At 45.6% G+C, this 19,662-nt stretch overlaps 1 protein-coding gene across 50 annotated transcripts in view; it reads right to left on the reverse strand.

Moving 5' to 3' along the window:
- SORBS1 (sorbin and SH3 domain containing 1) overlaps positions 1–19,662 on the reverse strand; it is a 229,066-nt gene that overhangs the window by 74,504 nt on the left and 134,900 nt on the right. For 23 of the 50 annotated variants that reach the window (XM_038578257.1, XM_038578253.1, XM_038578250.1 and 20 more), the window contains 7 exons: positions 18,867–19,229; positions 14,839–14,983; positions 10,944–10,973; positions 4,925–5,097; positions 2,707–2,770; positions 946–1,020; positions 561–623 (listed from right to left, as the gene is read on the reverse strand). In XM_038578257.1, the coding sequence (XP_038434185.1) occupies positions 561–623; positions 946–1,020; positions 2,707–2,770; positions 4,925–5,097; positions 10,944–10,973; positions 14,839–14,983; positions 18,867–19,229 (913 nt within the window). The remainder of the gene's footprint in view (positions 1–560; positions 624–945; positions 1,021–2,706; positions 2,771–4,924; positions 5,098–10,943; positions 10,974–14,838; positions 14,984–18,866; positions 19,230–19,662) is intronic. The other 27 variants (XM_038578269.1, XM_038578273.1, XM_038578272.1 and 24 more) reach the window with 5 other exon arrangements.

A 19,662-nucleotide genomic window follows, 5' to 3' on the forward strand; every position in this document is an offset into this window, starting at 1 on the left:
ATTTTTAAGAGACATCATCTCCTGCCATGAATGAAATTCATACCTGGATACCTCTTTGGAAATTCCCTACCAAGGAGATATGCCCTGAAGGTCCACGATAAGAGGGCCTAGTGACGGGTTGTTGCACATATAGAAACTGGGTAATTATTCTATTGTTGACAGCAGGCATGCCTACCCACTCTGCACCAGCCATCATGATTGCCTCCCTGAGTCACTGCCCAGCCATCAGCACCATGTGACCACCCCAAATACTGGCAGCTTTTCCCAGAGCCCCACATGTTCAAAACATTATAACTAAGCTACACTGGTTACCCCATTAATCATATAAGCTACACTGGTTACCCCATTAATCATGTAAACTCCAAGAGAACAGTACTAATACTCATCTGGATAGACTCAGGTAATACAGTCAGCGAGGAGTGAGACTACACCACAAAACACAAGGCTGGGAGAAGCAAATGACTGGGAGACAGCCCATTAGTCATCAGAAAGAACCCCAAGGTGAAGAAGAAAGTAACAGTACCAATACAAAGAGAGGCACGTGATTTTCCTTTAATTACCTTCAGATTTAGGACTAGGAGTAGATGCTGGAAACTGGTAGGTAGGAGTGTAAGGATTGTCCTCTGTAGCAGAGAAAAGCAGTGGATTTTGAAACTACCCACCATGAAGTGGAGGAACTGACAAATCCGCAATTGATTCTTTTGAACGATTACCTATTTTAGTGTTATTAAAGCACACAGCATCACACTTAAATGAGATTAATGAATTAGAAAGGTCTTAGTTATTTTAATACAGCACATCATGCAAATGAGTGAAAAAAAAATTTCCACCAACCAAAAAGGACTATTAAAACAAAATCTAAAAGCCAAACCTTATTCCTATAATGGAACTATAAGAATTAATTTAAGGCTAGGACAACAGATACACTGTCTAAGGTTGTGGTACCTTCAGAATTTTGCTGGATTTCAGGAAGTTCAGGGAATTGGTACGTAGGGAAATAAGGGTTTTCTTCAGGAGTGTCTAGGCAGAGGAGCAGGTTTGGGAGAGAGAATAGAGGAAGATACAAATGGAGAGAATGAACGAATAGGGATTCACACACAGTTAAGGCTCCTTGAATTCTGGAACATACTAAGCTTCACTAGCGATATGAAAGAATTCAGATTGCAAAATCCAGTCCTTTTGCCTGAATTACTGAGACACATCTAAAGAGACAATATCATTTTTCCTCTTGGACAAAGAATAACATATATACAGGCTCTAGTAAGCTTCAAGTTTCCAAACAAACAGTAGATTCTTAAATTTTTACATATCTCCGTCTACCATTAGGGCAGCTGGTTTTGTTTAGAACATGTAATTTAGGTTGAGTTAATCCCTTTAACAGAAGAGAAATGATGTTGCCTGCAGGGACAGAATCACATACTGTTCACATATGTACCTGTGGCTTGGCATTTGGGCTGCCAAAGCCAGGTCTCAAGATGACAGAGTCACAGAGTGCTGGGGGAAAAGGACTTGGGCTTAAGGAAGTGACCAATAGAACTGACGTCACCCAATCAGAGACCCAGCTTTTGGCATCACTACCATGACTGAGCTTATCCATCCAACCACAGTGGATTTACTCTTGGTTTAGAGACACTAAACACCGAACATCTCAGTATTTTGAAAGAGTTTGAAGAGAGGCACGGCCAGGTTCATTGTGAACATTGCAGGAGCTAATTAACGGTGATGTTAGCTGGTATCTGCAGCTAATCAGAGAGACTAGTTCTTTGCGGCTTAGGCCGACACTGACCAGAATGCTTTTTCTTTGCCTCCATGTGTCATCTGTGCCAGGCGGCCAGACTGGATTTGGTTACAGGGAACGACAGGATGCTCTGCCCATGGGAAGAGTGGTGCCCTTCCCATGGTGCAGCTGCATTCCTGCCTATCAGCTGACTGGCAGCACAGGCGGATGGGAGCTGGTGGGGTCAGGAGCTGCCCGAGCACTGGCCTGGGCTTCTCCCACCATGCTGGATCACCTGCCCCCAATTTGGAAGTGCTTCTCTTGAAGCTTGTGCGGGCTTTGGTGTGTCAGCTCTTGACTGACTCTCTGGGCTACCTGCCAAGTGTTGGCTCCCAGGTGGGGAAGATTATTTTTCATATTACCACCACCTTACAGGTGTACCATACATTCTACTTTATAAGGTAGAATTTGGTCTCATTTGGACCCTGCAACAGCCCTTGGAGGAAGGGAGGGGGGTTGAATGCAGGGAGCTACATGACTGGCCCAGGGTCACAGGTGTGCTTGGGGGTACTGAATCCAGGTGAGGCCAGTTTTCTTCACTCCTAGTTCAGTGACTTGCTCTGCCTACAAGGCAGTCATGGGCTGACACAGGGAGCTGCATCTAAAGCGGGAAGCAGATGGGAGTCAGAGCTGCTCACATCTCGGGCAGGCAGATGCTGGAGCACAGGCAGAGTGCTGGGCTCAACCTGCCACTTCCCACAATGTCTGGGAGGCAGGACTGGAGAGCTGACCTCAAATCCCCCATGTAAGGCAGGGCACAAGCGTTTCCTCCCTGCTCTGCAGATGTATGGCTGGGCTCAGGCAAGCTGGTGCCCAATAAGTTGAGTGTCAGGCCCAGTCTCTCGACATCCTAACAAACCAAGTTTAAGTCCTCACTATGATAGTCAACATATGAACACAGCATAGCTTCTAGAAATCAAAATTAGTACCTCTGTTTAGTTTGTGGATCTGTTTAAACATGGTCTTGTACCAGTCTTTTGATCTCTCGGTGTTCTAGAGAAAAACAAAGGCAGAGTGTAAAATACAATGGAAATGTCAGCACGTTTCAGAACTTCTATGATGACAAAATCATACTGGAAAGAGACATCTGAGGTCAAAACTCACATAACTCTATACATGTTAGTGATCCCACAGTTAAATCTTTATTAAAAATGCAAAACTTTTGAGGAAGAATAGTTAAACCAATGGGTGCCTGGGTGGCTCAGTTGATTAAGTGTCTGGCTCTTGATTTCAGCTCAGGTCATGATCTCAGAATCGTGAGATGGAGCCCCATGTAACCTCCACACTCAGTGGGCAGTCTGCTTCTCTCCTTCTTCCTTTCCCGTTGCCCCTCCCTCTGCTCATGTACATGCACTCTCTCTTTCTCTAAAATAAATAAAATCATTAAAAAAAAAAAAAAAAAAAAGCTAAACCGAGAGATTCAGATCTGAATCTGCAGAGTAATATTTGGCCAAAAAGCATGAAGGTTTTGAAAAAGTAAACAAAGATCCTCTTGAAATGTGTTCAATTTTTTAAAATTTCATTTTTAAAATATTTTTTATTTCTTCATTTAAGAGAGAGAGAAACAGGACAGCATAAGCAGGGGGAGAGTCAAAGGCAGAGGGAGACACTCCCTGCTAAGTTGGGAGCTTGACATGGGCTTCAATCCCAGGACCTAGAGATCATGACCTGACCAAAGGCAGATACTTAACTATCTGAACCACCCAGGCATCCCTAAAATCTCATTTTTTAGAGAGACAACTAAATGGAAGTAAAGCCTCCTAGAAACATAAGAGGCAAAGAATATTTGCATGCACCTACCCATTTCGGGTTATTCTGTAGAAGTGTAGCTATATTACCTAGGAGAGGGCCAGATTTAGAACACATACATTCAAACGTATCCCACTCTGCCAGCCAATGCCAATGCCAGAGAGTTTTCATCCTAACCACAAAGCTGGGCTGTTGTTGATTTAAGACCAAAATAATACAAGGAAAGGTGCAGATCGGTGGTTAGATCAGGCATTTTCACGTCCACTTTACAGATGAGGAAATGAGGTACAAAGTCAAAATGATGCCCAAAGTCATAGAGCTGGTAAGAAGGTGAGTGGGAAGGCCGCCTCGCATGATGGTTAGGGGTACGAGTTTGGGAGTCAGAGAGACTGCTCCATCACTCACAGGTTGTGCAATCCTGGACAAGGACCATAATCACTGAGTCCCTGTTTCCTCATCTCTAAAATGGGAATTACATCAGTGTCCACCTTGTAGAGTCAATGACAAGATCATCAGTCAGCAAGTGGTAGTGGCAATGACCATTCTACCATCAAAATTCCCTCTCTACTTATTATTGTTATTATATACTTAGTATTACTTAGGACCAAACAACAGTTCTTTCAAGGCTTAGCCCACTGTTGTTTCTACTCCTCCAAAGGGACACAAAAAACAGTCCATTCATTACATGGAGACCAGAGAGAAACATATTGTAGCTAGTGTTCTGAGGGGCCCATGGAATAAAAGGGGATTCACCATAATCCAGTTTCAAATTCCCTTGAATTCCATAGGGCCTGCCGAACACTGGCACATCTGTGCAGAGGGGTAAGAACTGGGGCAGCCTGGATTCATTCTGTGGCTTCTGTAGAGTCTGTTGCTCACCCTGAATGATGGGGTATCTCCCACTCGGGGGAACTTCTTCATAAACTCATAAACAAAGACCCTGAGCCCCACATTCTCCCCAGGGTTCCTGGACCTGCAATTTCTGAGCATGTTCCAAGGACAAAAGCCAGAGACTGGGAGACACTGCCCACAACATTCTCCCCTTGAACATGCACCAGCCTGAAGCTTCTCAGAAGTGCTGCTGCAGAGAAACTGCTCTACCTGTGTTCCACCCTGCTTTTCCTCGTGTCACTTGAACCCAAAACCTTTTTCTCATGAGACTCATTAGTGCCTAACATGCTTTGGAGAAAGCTGCTGCACTCTGAGCCCAGGACCAAGGTGGGACAGGATGCTGGCACACAGCTCGGGGAGGCTCTGCAGCCCTCAGTGGGTTTAGAGAGTGGACAGAGGTGAGAATTTTCTCATGAGGGCCACAAGTGGGGTCACATGTACTTGGATACACACATGTCCCTGGCGTAGGAAAAAGCCTAAGTAGGACTCATGGGTCAGTATTCATACCCGGAGTGGGATGCCCACTTCATCCATGGAAACATCGCTTAGGTCCTGAGCGCTCTTAACCACCCGCCTGCTGTCATCCTTTGCCTTTTTTTCAGTAGCTCTTCCAGGGGAGGTGGGTTTCTCCTGGGTTGGTGCCAAGTCCTGCTCTCCCACTCTTCTTTCTGACACAGGATCTAGAAGTGAGAAGTAGTCATTAGCTGAAGTTCTTCTGGTGGCTGTGAAGCAAAATTCTCCCAAACAATCCAGCTGGAGGAAGTGTGTTTGCAAATTCCCAATTGGAATGAGTTTCACTTAGAGCATGGGTCAGAAAACTATGGCCTGGCCACCTGTTTTTGTAAAGTTTTATTGGGGCATAGCCACATCCATTCGTTTATGTACTATTTATGTATGCTTTCAAGTTACAGTGGCAGAGCTGAGTAGCTAGAAATGAAACTATGGCTCATGAAGACTGAAATATTTATCATCTAACCCTTTAAACTGCTAAGTGCACATTAAAATTTGATTCAGGGGCAGCCCCAGTAGCTCAGTGGTTTAGCGCCGCCTACAGCCCAGGGCCTGATCCTGGAGACCCAGGATCGAATCCCATGTCAGGCTCCCTGCATGGAGCCTGCTTCTCCCTCTGCCTGTGTCTCTGCCTCTCTCTCTCTCCTGTGTATTCTCATGAATAAATAAATAAAATCTATAAAATAAAATGAAATGAAATGAAATAAAATAAAATAAAATAAATAAAAAATAAAAAATAAAATTTAAAAAAATAAAAATAAATAAAATAAAATAAAAAAAATAGAATAAAATAAAATAAAATAAAATTTGATTCAGAACTAGAGGTTACAGAGAGCTAATAAACATAACAGGTGTAGCCCACAGATTACAAAACTACTTTGTATACTCTGTAATTCCAAACCCTGTCACTTACTATGGGAAGGCATTGTGGCTATGCATGCACATGTCCTGTGGCCATGAGGGTAAACCTCCCAGAGTGCGAGCCTTCAAGTAGCTAATGGCCAGTGGACAGAAAGGGCAAGAGAGGTAGCTATGAGAATGCAAGATGACCAGAGGTGGGTAGAGTCCGCATCATACTTAGCTGAGGAATTTAGGTTCAGGGCTGACCTTTCAGAGCCAAACAGGAAGTAAAGGGTACCCCTGGCAGAGGGAAGAGCATTAGCAAATGCAAGGAGCCTCTGAACTATTCTGAGGTTACCAGGTGCCAGGCACTGTGCTAAATTCTTCATATATATTATCTCAGTTCTCCTCCCAATAATCCTATGAGGAAGAAACCATTACCTGTCCATTTTTAAAAACAGTAAAGACCTGCCTGAGGTCACACGGCTGCCATGTGTTCAAGCTGGGCCTTGCACTAGGGACACTTGACTCCACTGGTTCTCTCTGAGCCATATCCTGTCGTAGCTCCCTCAAAGATGGCACCAAGGCTTCAGGCCCGGCCTGATCCAAACAAAAGTTAGTAAAGGGACTAGGCTGGGAAGGCAGGGAGGGATGGCTGCTTCCATTCCAACACAGTAACTCAGTGAGACGTCCAAGTAAAAATGCCCTAGGAGAAATAGGGGAGCGGAGCCCTTGTGAGGGGCCCAGGCAGGAGTGCAATTCCTGAGCCATCAGCATAAAAGTGATGGAAGAGGTCAGGGAGATAGATGGAAGAGTTCGTGGAGTAGTAAACGTGAGCAGAATCAAGGGCTGACGTCACATGCTGAGGGATGCTACGGTGACAGGCTTGAGAGCAAAAGGGATCCCCCAAAGGATGCAGGAGTTATCAGAGGGAGAGGGGATGAACCAGAAAGGAATAGCGAGGCTTCACTGAAGCCAGAGAGGACAAGATTCCAAGAAGTGAGTGATTCCACCCATGGATGGATGGATAGATGGATGGAAGGAAGGAAGGAAGGGAGGGAGGGAGGGAGGGAGGAAAGTGGGGAGGAAGGGAAACTGAAGCAGAGACAGGGCCATTCCATTAGGCAAAAGAGTCACGGGATCACCCCGGGGGGAGAAAGTTCAAGTTCAGAGGGCAGTGGGATGGATGCCAGACCACAGAGAAAGGGACGAACATGTGAGCAGGATGTAGGGAGGTATCTAGGGAGGGGGTCAGCACACAAGCACAGACAATGGCAGGTGGGAACCACAGAGGTTGAGAGGTTAGGGGTCGAAAAGGTCTAAGCCAGGGGAGTCAAAGTCCTAGTGGTGATGCTCCCGTGGGGAGGCTGAACAGGGCCAAGAGGCGCCCTGGCAATCAGGTGGTGCTCAGTTGGGATCTGTTCATTGACTGAGGGAGAGCATCTCATCCTTGATAAAGGAAAGGGTGCAGAGTGCTGGGTAGAGACCAAAATCCGGTAAAAAAGGAAGGGCCTGAGGGCACATGTGAGGTTGTGCCCAAGTCAGAGATGTCCCTGCGTGTAGGAGGGGCTGGGGAAGTAGGGAACCAGTGCGTCCACATGCTCAGGTACGACAACCTTCACCACTGGCCCTGCTGGTAGAATTACCCTGCCTGGATTTCCAACTGACTTCCCACACAAGTACTCATTCTGTGACCGCAGAATGGTTTCTAAACCCTCTGTGCAAGACCTAGCTCAGGGTATGCTTCAGACAACCGGATCCCTGGCATCATAGCCATGAGCTTTGAAGGATGTTGAGACCAGACTGGACTCTTGGGATGAGTTCTCATGTTCCTAGGCAATTCCCACAGAAGGCCAAGGATTTGGCAGGAAGCCTGGAAGTGCAAGGGGATTTCAAGTTACTGAAGTCTACCCTAAATATGGCTCTGCTGAGCATTCTCCTCCTGCCTGGGAAGGTCTTCCTGAGTGTCACCAGGAAGCAGCAGGGGAGGCTGATTTCAAGCTGTCTCGCCTGGTACTTGGAGGCGCTGACACTCCTCACTCCAGCATCCTCTCTTAAGAAGTAACAGATCACAAACTTGGCATTCTCAGGGTTTCCAGACCCAGAGAAATGTTTTAAATTGTTGGGGCAGGTGGCTCCAACAACAATCACTTAACTACAAAACTCAAGTTGACAGTTCATAGATTTGTTCTAAAGCTATCAGAGTTCTTCGGCTCTACAAAAATTAGCCCTGAATTATTTTACTTTGGAAGACTGTGATCATGTGACTCATGGTTGAGTGGATTTCAGTGTACAGAGAGATGAACTGCAGCCTCAAAGAAAGAAAGTTGTTTCTTGTTTTACATATAGTGAAAACCTCACACAACAGGTCTTATACCATGAGGGTGACAGGACTACATTTGGCATGTATAGGACAATGAGGGCCTCGTGAGCTATTTCGTGAGAAATAGCTCACGAGGCAAATACCAAAACCTCAACAGGACATCCTGGAGCATTTCCTTCCAGTTTTACACTGAGCTTTTACAAGGAAGGTGCTGGAAAGGGCCACTACATAAGTGACAATGTTGGCAACCTGGCACAGGGCCTCAGTGCCTGTGGGCAGCTTCCTTTCCTTCACACCCAAAGCTCGGTGATTGAGGACCACAGAAATGCCGACACCTCCCTAAGGAAGGCTAGACCCTCTGCCCCAGCCCTGACTTGTTTCTCTGTCCATCTCCCCAAGGGAACCATGAGCTTGAGGTGGCCAAACACCATGTGGCTCTCGATTCTGAATGAATCTCATTGAACAAGAAGCCCCATAAAGAGGACACCTGGGTAGCTCAGTGGGTGAGTGTCTGCCTTTGGCTCAGGTTGTGATCCTGGGTCCTAGATTGAATCCCGCATCAGGTTCCCCACAGGGAGCCTACTTCAACTTCTGCCTATGTCTCTGCCTCTCTTTTTCTCATGAATAAATAAATACAATCTTAAAAGAAAAGTAAAAAGCCCCATAAAGGCTCAATAAAAACCTGTTAAGATTGGGGTGGGATGGGGCGGGGGGGGGGGGGGGGAGTGTCAAGGGAGGTGGCTGGCCCATCAAGTGCCATCATGACAGGTATGATGGGCAAAGCCCCACTGCTGCCAGGAGCAGACTGGAGTGAGCCCAGCCAGCCCTCTCTCCTTCAAGAGCTTCTGAACAGAACAGTGCTGCTTCTTTTTCAACAAAAACTAACATCTAGTGAGCACTTACTTTACGTCCCACTCTATCAAATATCGTTAATGGGTCTGTTCCAAAACTCAAGGAAGACAGAAACATTAGGCTTATTCTGAAGCCAAGGAAGTGGCCCGAGCCTGCCAGACTGGTGGAGAAGCCCTAACATTGCATAGCACTTTCCAGTGTGCAAAGCATACCCTGCTTCCTGTCGCACACGATACTCACAGCTCTGAGGAAAGGATGAGGATTATCAATCCCCATTTCCCACATGAGGAAACTATGCCATAGAGAGGTAAAGTCACTTACCCGGGGATAAACAACGTCATAAGAGGAGATAGCCAGGACCCAACTGTGTGCCTCCTAACTTGTGTCTGTGCACCTGTTTCAGCCGTTCCACGGCTCTTTTCCAAATCCCAAAGGCAGGAAGGTGTTCACAGGAGCTACCTTTGCTTCAGAGCCACCCTGTTCTCAGCAACCCGGGCTGGGACCAGGGAATGAAGTGATTTGGTGTGGCAGAGTCAGGAGGGGGCAGTGAAGGGCACCTTGTGTTCAACCACAGCCTTCCTGGCCCTGGGGCCAAGTCCCGATAAAGCTGAGAGGGTGTGAGAACCCCATGTTCTCCCCACAGGGCTCTCTATGAATCACAAGGGCAGCAAACATGAAGTAACAGAGAAATCGTGAAGCAGCTCAGGCTCTTGTGTATCTACCAGATAAGGGATTCTTGCTCCAGATTCACACGTATCTGTAAATCCACCAGGTGCACACTTGACCTTGAGGCTTTTTCTATAAATGAATCTACTGGCTTTATTAGATTCTCCAAATGAGTCCATCACCAAAAAATGGTTATGAACCATTATACCACACTGTGAGCTGCTGGAGGGCAGCACAGTTCCTGGATATGGATACAGAGCCTGGTTCAGGGCCTGATACAGAGTAGACACTCAATAAAATGAGGCATGAATCCATGGAGGTGCCTGCTGATAATGGAAACTCACATCCACCAAGCACTTAGTGAGTGACAATGCTCGGTGTAGGCTGCTTTATAAGCAGAACCTCCGAGGCATTACTGCGTTTCCCATTTGGCAGATAAGAAAACTGACCTGTGGTTTAGATCATTAGCAGCCTGCCTAAGGCTGCCAGCCCCTAACCATTGGGAAGGACTCAAAGCAGAATGGCTACAGAAAGCCGTAAGGACACGGTGAAACCTTCCCATCCCTGGGTTTCCCCACAGTTCTGGCCATGTGTAGCCACACTTTATTAGGGAGGGCACCCTGACACCTGATTATCTAGCAGATCAATGCCCACCACTGCCAGTTCTTGATGGGACTCGCTCCTCAAGGTGGTCAGTACACAGGCAGCATTAGCATCACTGGGGACCCGGGGAGAAACGTAAGTTCTCACCAACACATTATTATTATTATTATTTTTCTCACCAACACGTTAAATCTGAATATGTGGAGCTGTGGAATCTGGGTTTTGGACCAGCTTTCCAGGAGATTCTGATGCCTGCTCACACCTCCTTTCAGGCACTGCTGAGCTAGAGGCTCTCACCCGGGTCTGTCATGCAGGGTCATTTACTGGCACCTGGGCTTGCCACTCAACAAGAAAAGAACTTGCCTACATTCCCTAACCCTGACTGACTCAATCCTAGAAGAGGGATTGGAATCAACAGAAAGGGGACTTCTTTAGTAAGGCCTGCCTCGAATGCTCCACCTAAGGTATAACTTTTTGTTCTTTTTTATTCAGATTGTCCTGTTCTTACCCATCAAGGCACTTATCACAGCTGCCCAGGACATGTGTGCTAGTTGGGGTTACTGATCTGGTGTGCCTCCTGCACCCCTTCAAACTGCAGGAAGGAGGCAGGACCATCATGCTTCCACCGTCCTTGTGGTCCAGCAACAGAATCCCCAGCACATTGGAGGAACTCCTCAGACTGTGGCTCACACGTCAAAGGTGTTAGCATATAAATAAATATTTGGCACCTACCTGAAAGGCTACTGAGTCGTTTTTGCTGTTCTGTGATAAAAGAAAAGATACACATTGTGAGATTCACACAGACATGGTAAGACCAGGAAGTCCTGCCACAACTTGTTAGCACCCCAAACTGGCATCCTAACTGTCCCTTGGGCTTAGATGCTGAAATGTTGTGTGGCAGCCACCACCCCCAGCTGGATATCGGGGCATTGACGCGGCTTCCGTTACCCAGGTGTGGTGTCTCCAAGCCTCCCTCCTACATCTGTACCAAGATTCAGGGAACAGTCACTGTTTGGTTGTTGTTTACACCTGGTTTCAAGGTGATCTGATCATGGAAGGAGACCCTCCCAACTCCCCTGGTTGGTTGGTTGGTTTGTTTGTTTATTTGGTTTGTTTATTTATTTATTTATTTATTTATTTATTTATTTATTTATTTATTTATTTATTTATTTAACTCCTCTCGTTTTAAGGGACCAGGACCTTATAATGACCCCAGTCTCATTAAGTTTGAAGGAAATATAACTGTCATGGCAGCTACCACCTCCTGAGAGCTTTACCAAACAGCAGACATTGTTTTTAAGAGCTTTCACACATGTTAACACTTTAAATCTAGTGGGTTGAGACACCTCAGATAAGCAGCACAAACTACCCATGATGACACTGAACGTCAGAGGGGGAAGCTAGAACCTGGGTCCCCAACTCCTAGTGCAGAATTCTTTCCAATCCTGATCTCCAGGCCACCATGCTCCCCAACACGATGGTCTATCAGTTCCTCACTCTCTTGGGCACCCGCGGACGGAGGCCACTATCTCTTTTTGAAAGTTCTGTGTGTACGTGCTTTGGGATAAGCACAAAAATGACCTTTACCTTCCACAGCTGCTAAATTTAAAGCAGCTACGTAGATAAAAATAGAGCACTTGCCAGCCCATGGGTGCTGTCATCATCCCCCTTGGCTGCGGCCCCACCCTCCCTCCAGAATCCATGTGGGCAAGAAGTAAACAGAGCAGCAGGGGTGCTTCCAGCCAGAACAGCCTGTCCACCTCTGGATGTGGACGAAGTTCACTCGAGCTGGATAACATAAGCCCAGCTGAGCTCTTGGCTCAGCTCTGCCAGCAACCTGCTAGAGCATGTTGGCCAATCATGTAAACTCTTCCCTTAATTTCCTCATCTGTCGGATCAAAATGCCCAACGGATCTATGGTTCCAGAGTCCAGTCTGCCAACCAGATGCAAGGGCTTCCTCACCAGGCAAAAGCAAATTTATTCAACTTAAAAGACTATGTTCCTACTTCTGAGATTGGAAATGGCCCTTCTTTCAGAGAATGACATGTGATATGGATAACAGTAGTTGTTTTTCAGAGGTGTGATTTACTATAGTTAGAAATTAGCAACCCTAGGGTAGGCTCCAGGCTGTTTCATGTGACTGTGAGATCCAGAGTCTGGGAACCACTAAGCTCTTGTTCTCCAGTGTGGTCTATGGACCAGAAGCACTGATGTGTTCTGCAAATTGCTGAAAAAATGCAGAATCTCAGCCCTGCCTCAGACCTCCTGAATCCAAATCTGCAAGTATGTACTCCCAAGACCACATACACCAAAGACTGAGAAGCTCTGAGCTAGGGGACCCATGCACCTCGTCAGTCCCGAGTTTTCTGGTTCAAATCCTCCTTCTAGACTGATCGTAAGTCATCTGCCCTCACATACGTGGTATGAGAAGAGGGACAAGGAGCTGTGTTGTGCATACTCATCAGTGCCAGGGCAGATGTATAGCACCCCCTCATTTATCTACAGTTGGGGGACCTAGCTTGTAGAGAGAGGGTTGTTGTCACACTGTGCCCTGCCCATCTAGGCCAGAAAAAAAGGGAATCCTTTTTAGGATGACTAAACTAGACTTCCAGAAGTAGAGTAAAGTTATCATTCCCTCAGGAGACTTTGCAATAGTTAAATTGTTTTTACGGGTACTTTCTATGAGCACTGCTGTCAGGTTGGGTAAATTCCAAAGCAAGGCCAGAAACACATGACCTAAACCCCAGTGACAACTAGTAATCCAAGGCTAGGTGGCAAGGCGCTTCCATTCTCCTCTTCTCTTCCTGCTCCACCTCCACAGGGAACATATGGTTTGCTCTTTAAGAAAAGCTACTTTTGATTCCAAAAAACTAATATACTTGTATCCTTTACTGAAGGATGTGTGATTCAGGCAGCACAATTCTGATCTTTAAACCCAAAGGGCAGGACTGCACAAAAGAAAAAGGCAAGAACCAAAGGCATTTAGGCAAGTAAGAGGAATCCATTTGCCCAGGGAAGAAACAAAAAAGAACTACAAGCATTTTTGTGCCCAAAGATGTCTCACTAGGTGTCACCAGAGGGACCTGGTGGAAGCAGCTGACATTACACTTGGCATTTCCCAAAAACCAAGTTGCCTTGGGAATAAATCCCATTTTTAGAGAAACTGCCTTTCCTTCTTTGAACTAAATTGTTTCTGGATTTTTTTTAAAAGACAAGTCATAAAGAAGTTCATAGAGAACCAAAATTTCACTTTGTCCTGCATTATGGACACTGGGCAGAGAAAGCTCTTGCCAGTAAGGGGTATGGCCCTGCTGAAAGGAGAATGGAGTCTTAAATAGTTTAGTGTGGGGCTTGGGACCCTTATCATCTTTGAAAAAACAAGATTCGTGGAGGACAGTTAATATGGAGGCTATACATAGTGGAAAAAAAATAAAATTACTAAAATAACTAAGATTCAAGTGGGAAGATTTTAAGTGAGAGGAAATGTTTCATTCATCTGTTTTACAAGTTAGAAACAGGAAACAGAAAACTCCATTTAATATGGAAAACAATTAAAAATAGACTCCAGTTCCATTCTGATCCAAGTAATGTGGGGGTGGGGCAGGGGGAGCTATGCAGTAGGCAAACGGCGCATCAAGAAAAGGAGAGGTTTGGTGCCTAGCTTTTTTGAAACTCAGACTAAAAAACCCTTTCTGCTCTATGAAACAGCTTGACAATTTTACACTTTACACTGCAAAGGATTTTCGTGAAGGAAAAGTTTCTCTCTCTACTGAATTCCAACTAGTAAAAACCTGAGACTTAAGATCACCTTCTGAAATTTTAAAGCAGAAGGGTCAACATAGACAACTATTACCTCAAAGCACTTCCGCTTTACCTAAATGCCCCTTCAGAGAAGGGAAGAACCAGCCGGAAGCAGTAAGAGAACTATAGAAAACAAATGTGGACACCCTCAGCAGAGCTCTATCAGCCACACAGCATACGGGACACACACAGCCACGTGAGTCTCATGTCCCAAAAGGGTGCACTGAATGACAGCCCAGTGTGATAAATGCTGGCAAGAGTCTAGGCCAGTGAGTCACTAAGAGAAAGTCCAGTGCCTGCTTTAGAGGCACAAAAACATGTTTGATATTTTATAAAGGTCTCCACCCATTATGCTTTTTAAAAAAAAAATTGGGTACTCAAAATTTTGCTTTCTAGAAAATTCATGATGTCAAAGAACTACATGACTTATTAAACGAGATATTATTGCTATACCTAGATTTACCCAGCAAAGCTCTGATTCAAATTCTCATGATGAGGAGTTAAGGTACACAGACTTTTTCCCTTCTGTCTTTTCCTTATTTTGGTGCTACCATCTGAAAACAACCGTAAACACCCAAGGTGCGGAACACGCGCTACACCAGCTTACTTACACAGATATCTGACATCATCTCATATCAGGGGCCGGTCTCCCTGCTGTGGTCTACTCTGTGGGTCATGGGAGTGAGTAAACAGGGGCAGACAGTATCGAGGAAGGGAGGAGGTTTGTGACAATTTCTCTGGAATGGGAGAATTCTTGCCCCTGGAAGTCACAGAACAGCTTTGTTGATGCCAGTGAGTGGGGGGCGCTCTGAGAAGTTCCCTTACCTCGATTGTGTTGCAAGAGTACAATAGTAGGATTGACAATTGTCGTAGAGGGGTAGGCAGATGATGACTTGCTAACTGGTGCAGCGATCTGGGAATCGGTTCCAACGTGGGATGAAGAAACTTCATTTAGTAGAGGACTTGAATCCTGAAAAGTGAACAAACACTGTGACCAACTGTAAGTATGTGAAACCTAATGTTCTTTTTAAAAAAGAAGAAATGTATAGCTTTACAAGGACCTTAATTATAAAAAGAAATGTAATCAATGAGACGTCACTAATTCCAGTTAGGAGTTTAATCTGGAATGCTTAGTCTCTTTGTTGGTGTTAGTAAGGGTAGAGAGGGAAGGTGAGTGTTACTGGAAGTCTCAGCAACATCATTATTTTCGCCTGGTAATAGCCGTGGATCAATCCGGTTACTGAAAAAGGAAATTCAAAACAAAATAGAACAACATGCAAGACTCATGCAATTCCAAACGTGATCCGAGAATGAGAGCTGGTTTAAGGGAAAAATCAGGAAAGTTTAGTATACTTGTCTAAAGAAACATGAGACAACATGAGGACAAGAAGCCATCGATGTGAGTAGGGAAAAGTTACATATTGGTATTCCTAGAAAGCCACTCTTATTTATTTGCATCACTCAACAACCTTACTAGCACTTGATTCTGAGATTTGGGTGTTACCCGGTTCTATCCTGAGTCCCCCCGCCCCCCCACTCCAGTATTGAATGACAAAGATCTTTGAAATGGTAAAGACTTATAATAATCTTGACTTCAGGATGCCTGGGTGGCTTCATGGTTGAGCCTCTGCCTTCGGGCGTGGTTCCAGAGTCCCAGGATCAAGTCCCACATTGGGCTCCCCTCAAGGAGCCTGTTTCTCCCTCTGCCTATGTCTCTGCCTCTCTGTCTCTCTCATGAATAAAAAAATAAAATCTTAAAAAAAAAAAAAAAAGAAAATCCTGACTTCAAAAACCTGAGGTCTCGGCTATAAAAACCAATAGAACTGTTACTATTAACATTATAATCTGCATGAAGGGAATGATGCTAGTCTTTTTTAAAGACAGAAAAACAAGACCTCAATATGTAGTAAGTAAGGATATATACACAGTTTCACCTATCACACTTGTAACTCTTAGAAAGTTTCTATTCTGGACCTCTAGCCAGAATGTCATTCTTAAGGAGTTTGAAAGGCAAGACTTTGATTGTTACTCTCCAGATTAATGTATGGCTCAAAGCAATTAGTATGCTCCAGAGAAGACGAAAGCCATGCCTCCCTTCCTCCTTTTGACCCCTGCACCTAGCATAAGACTCTGCAGACAGTTGGTGCTTGTTAAATAAATATCACTTGAATGACTGGAGCCATCTATTTGTAAAGGTGTTTCCGAACAACTTTTGCAGCAAGAAAACATGTGACCATAAAAGAAAGAACGTATCAGAACCAGGGACAGCTCCTGACGCACAGTAGGGGCCTTCAGTCAATTCTGAAAGTGCCCTAATGTTGCAGCTGCTAGTTATGAGCAACAGCTCAATTTAGTGAATAAAATCTTTCCCCAAGGCTTGAGAGGCATAATATGATCTTGTTCAGAAGTGCTTCATCTCCATTTTTTCATTTGTAAAGTAGAAAAAAATTACACTTGCCTTAATTTACTTCCCAAGTGATTTAATAAAGATAAATGATACACCCGTGAAAACACTGCCATAATGCACCTGAGAAACACACACACAAAAATCAGGCATGTGGCTCCCTAAGGTATAAATGCCTACTGTGATGTCTGGATAGATCATGTGAACATGAAGTATTTTACAAAATTTTATTCTGTGGCCCAAGTCTTATTTCTGGAACATCACAAAAATGGCTACAGACAAAAAGAATCTGGATCAATTCACATGAATTTTCTTCTTCCCTCTTATTCTCAAATAGCTACAGATGGAGCAAATCTCAACTTGTGGCTTGGCCACCATCCCTAGGGGGCTCGTGCTCTTCCTCACAGGTCTCATTGAGTGAAGGATCCCAAACAGTTTCCTTTTTCACCTTACGGTTACTTGGGACCAAACCAAATAAGTCACCAGCTGAAGTCCCCCCTGGAAGTTTATACCAGGCTGATCAGTCAGGCTGGAGAAACTGAGGACACTGTCCTAACTGACCTGTCCTGGCACCCCTGAAACAAAACTCAGTATGAACATCTAGATCTATACAGATGATAAATTATACAGCATACAACAAAACTACTCACAATCGTATACTATGGCACTAAAAACATCTCACTTTATATACTGTTCTGGAGAAATACCCTGTGCCAAAGGGAAGAATATCTACAGATTATTCGGGTGCCCTCCGAAATAAGAGCAGCTTCTCAATATGCCTACAAGCTGGGCTAGGGTGAGGGGAGTGCTTAGAAACAATCTAGCATTTTCCTTCAACAGGGTTGAGCTGCAAAGCTCAAAGCTGGAAGGATATCCAAAGCCCCTGGACCATGCTTGGCTGAGTCCTGACCTAACTGCATTGTGTCGCACCTAGAGATTTGAGAAGAGGTCCCAGACCAGAATGAAGCCATTCCCAGCTCTGGTGTGCCTGGTATCTGGCTACAAATTCTTCTACAAGCCAAAAAGGAGTTTCTCTGCTTTTTGCATGACTGGCTTCAGCTCAATGAATCATGAGAGCCAGTTTGGCATAGGTGTAGGCATACATACACCTTTACACAAAGGGATGTTACTAAGCATTTAGCTGCATCAGCCAATTACATGACCCACTCTATCTCAAAATGTGATCCAAGGACCCTCAGCATCAGAATCCTCAGGATGTGGGTTATGAAATCAGAGCCCTAGGCCCCTCTGCATATCCACTCAATTAGGACTCTAGGAGTATAACCTGGAGTTGACGATGTAAACCAGCTTCCTTGACTCTCAGATAATCCCATGTATGCTAAGCTTCGGAGCCAAAATGCTACCCAAAAAAACCCTTCAAGAACAAAGGCTGTGCCTTGTTCATAGCTGTACCTACAGAATCTAGCAATATGCCTGGAACATTGTAGGAGCTCATTAATTGTTAATTAGCCAATAACTTATTTTTGAGGGACTCTGGTCCCCATTTGCAAGGGCAAGTCCTCAGCAATGTAGCTAATAGTTATCGAGCATTCTCTCTTTCTGTGGGAAGCACCATCCTAGCAACTCTAACAGATTCAGTCCCACTGCACCCCACAGGCCCCTGAGTAGATCCACACATTCCCATTTTACAATTCACTCTGAGGTTCTGAGATCCTCTTGATTCTCAGGGCTCCTGAGGAGAAATAAAGACCCTGATTCAACCTCTCCTGTAAAGCACTTGGACTTTCCCCACCTACAATGGGGACTCATCTCTCAAGGGATGGGACCTGACGTATCAAGGCCCTTTACCTTCACTTGACCCCTGAAGCAACATTTTGCCGCAAAGGCCCCTGAGAGCCACTAGTCAGGGGGACGCAGCACTTTTTTGCCTTTGGAGAAAACAGTCCCAACATTTGTGCAAGGCTTTTAGAGCCATTTACTCAATTAAACTCAACTTTTTTTTTTTTTTAAACTATTCTCTGCCATTGGCATATATAAAAGTTTACTTGCTAAATCAACAAAAGAGGGAATCTTCCTCCCCTAGAAGCTCACTGCTCCCTGGTGGAGAGGCTGCCATTGGCTTTCCTACATAGCTCTTCAGCCTTCCTCGGCTCTCAACGCCACATTTGCTTGGCCTCTCAAGAGCATCACGAGCCAAAGGAGAGGCCACGGAGGTTCTCAGAGGGAAAACGGGGTTCTTCCAGAAGATGTGCATTCCAAACAGGACAGGCAGAGGCACGCAAGGGGCTCGTGAGCAGCTGAAGGAGACGACACGCACACGCACAGGAGGCATGCACTCTGAGGAAAGCAAACAGGGGTCCAGTCACCACACGAGCACAGTGGCAGTGGACACTTCCCTCACGACTTAGTACTTCAGTGACAAAGGGGTTTTCACTGCCAGGAGCAGACATTCAGGAAAGCTGTGAGGAGGGGGTTCCGGCAAGCTTACGGTACTTGAAACAGCTCCCGTGAGGTCAGGCTCCGAGGCTCTGCGGAGGCCCTCCGGTATCGGGGGCACCAGCGGAGGAGGTGGTGAGAAGGATGGTGGTGTCTGGCTAACGGGGGAGTGGGGGCCAGGAGCGCTGGCTGGCTGGCTGTGGTGGGATCGCCTCTGCAGACGAGGGGGAATGAAATCATCTAGAGTCGGGAAGGTCAGAAGTGGGGCGGCAGGGGCAGTCGCCGGGCTTGGGGGGCCAAGAGGCCCCAGAGATGCTGGAGGTCTGGCAGTGCCTTCTTGCCCTCTGTCAGTATTAACCAGGTAGAGAGGGACAACTATTATCTCAGGCTGGGCTGAACTGGAGAAAGTGGCGTCCTGTAGGAAATAAGGGGTTCGTTATGTAAAGGGGCATGGCAGGGAAGAAGGAATTCCATATTTAAACAGTAGAGACTGGACATGCAGTGATGTACTCTGAGAACTATTTAATCGGTGCCCGCTCCTCAGAGTACATGAGACAGCCGGTGCTGGCCAGCTGGCCTCCTGACACTCCATGACACAGAGGGAACCCCATCCAAGTTTACTTTCCATCCATCTATTTTTGACTCCTTTTAACACTTTAGAGAGAGAGAAAAAGAACAACAGAACAGGCAGGCAGGCTATGTTTTACCCCCAAACTGCTTGCAGAGCCCGAAAGCTTGGGAGCAAATACAATTTCTTTGGCACCTTGTGATAAAACACCGACACCCCGAATCTCACCAAGTTATTAGTATATGGATCCCACACTCCAGCATACTTACATACTACCAGG

This window comes from Canis lupus, chromosome 28 (assembly GCF_011100685.1).
Source record: "Canis lupus familiaris isolate Mischka breed German Shepherd chromosome 28, alternate assembly UU_Cfam_GSD_1.0, whole genome shotgun sequence".
Classification (NCBI taxonomy): domain Eukaryota; kingdom Metazoa; phylum Chordata; class Mammalia; order Carnivora; family Canidae; genus Canis; species Canis lupus.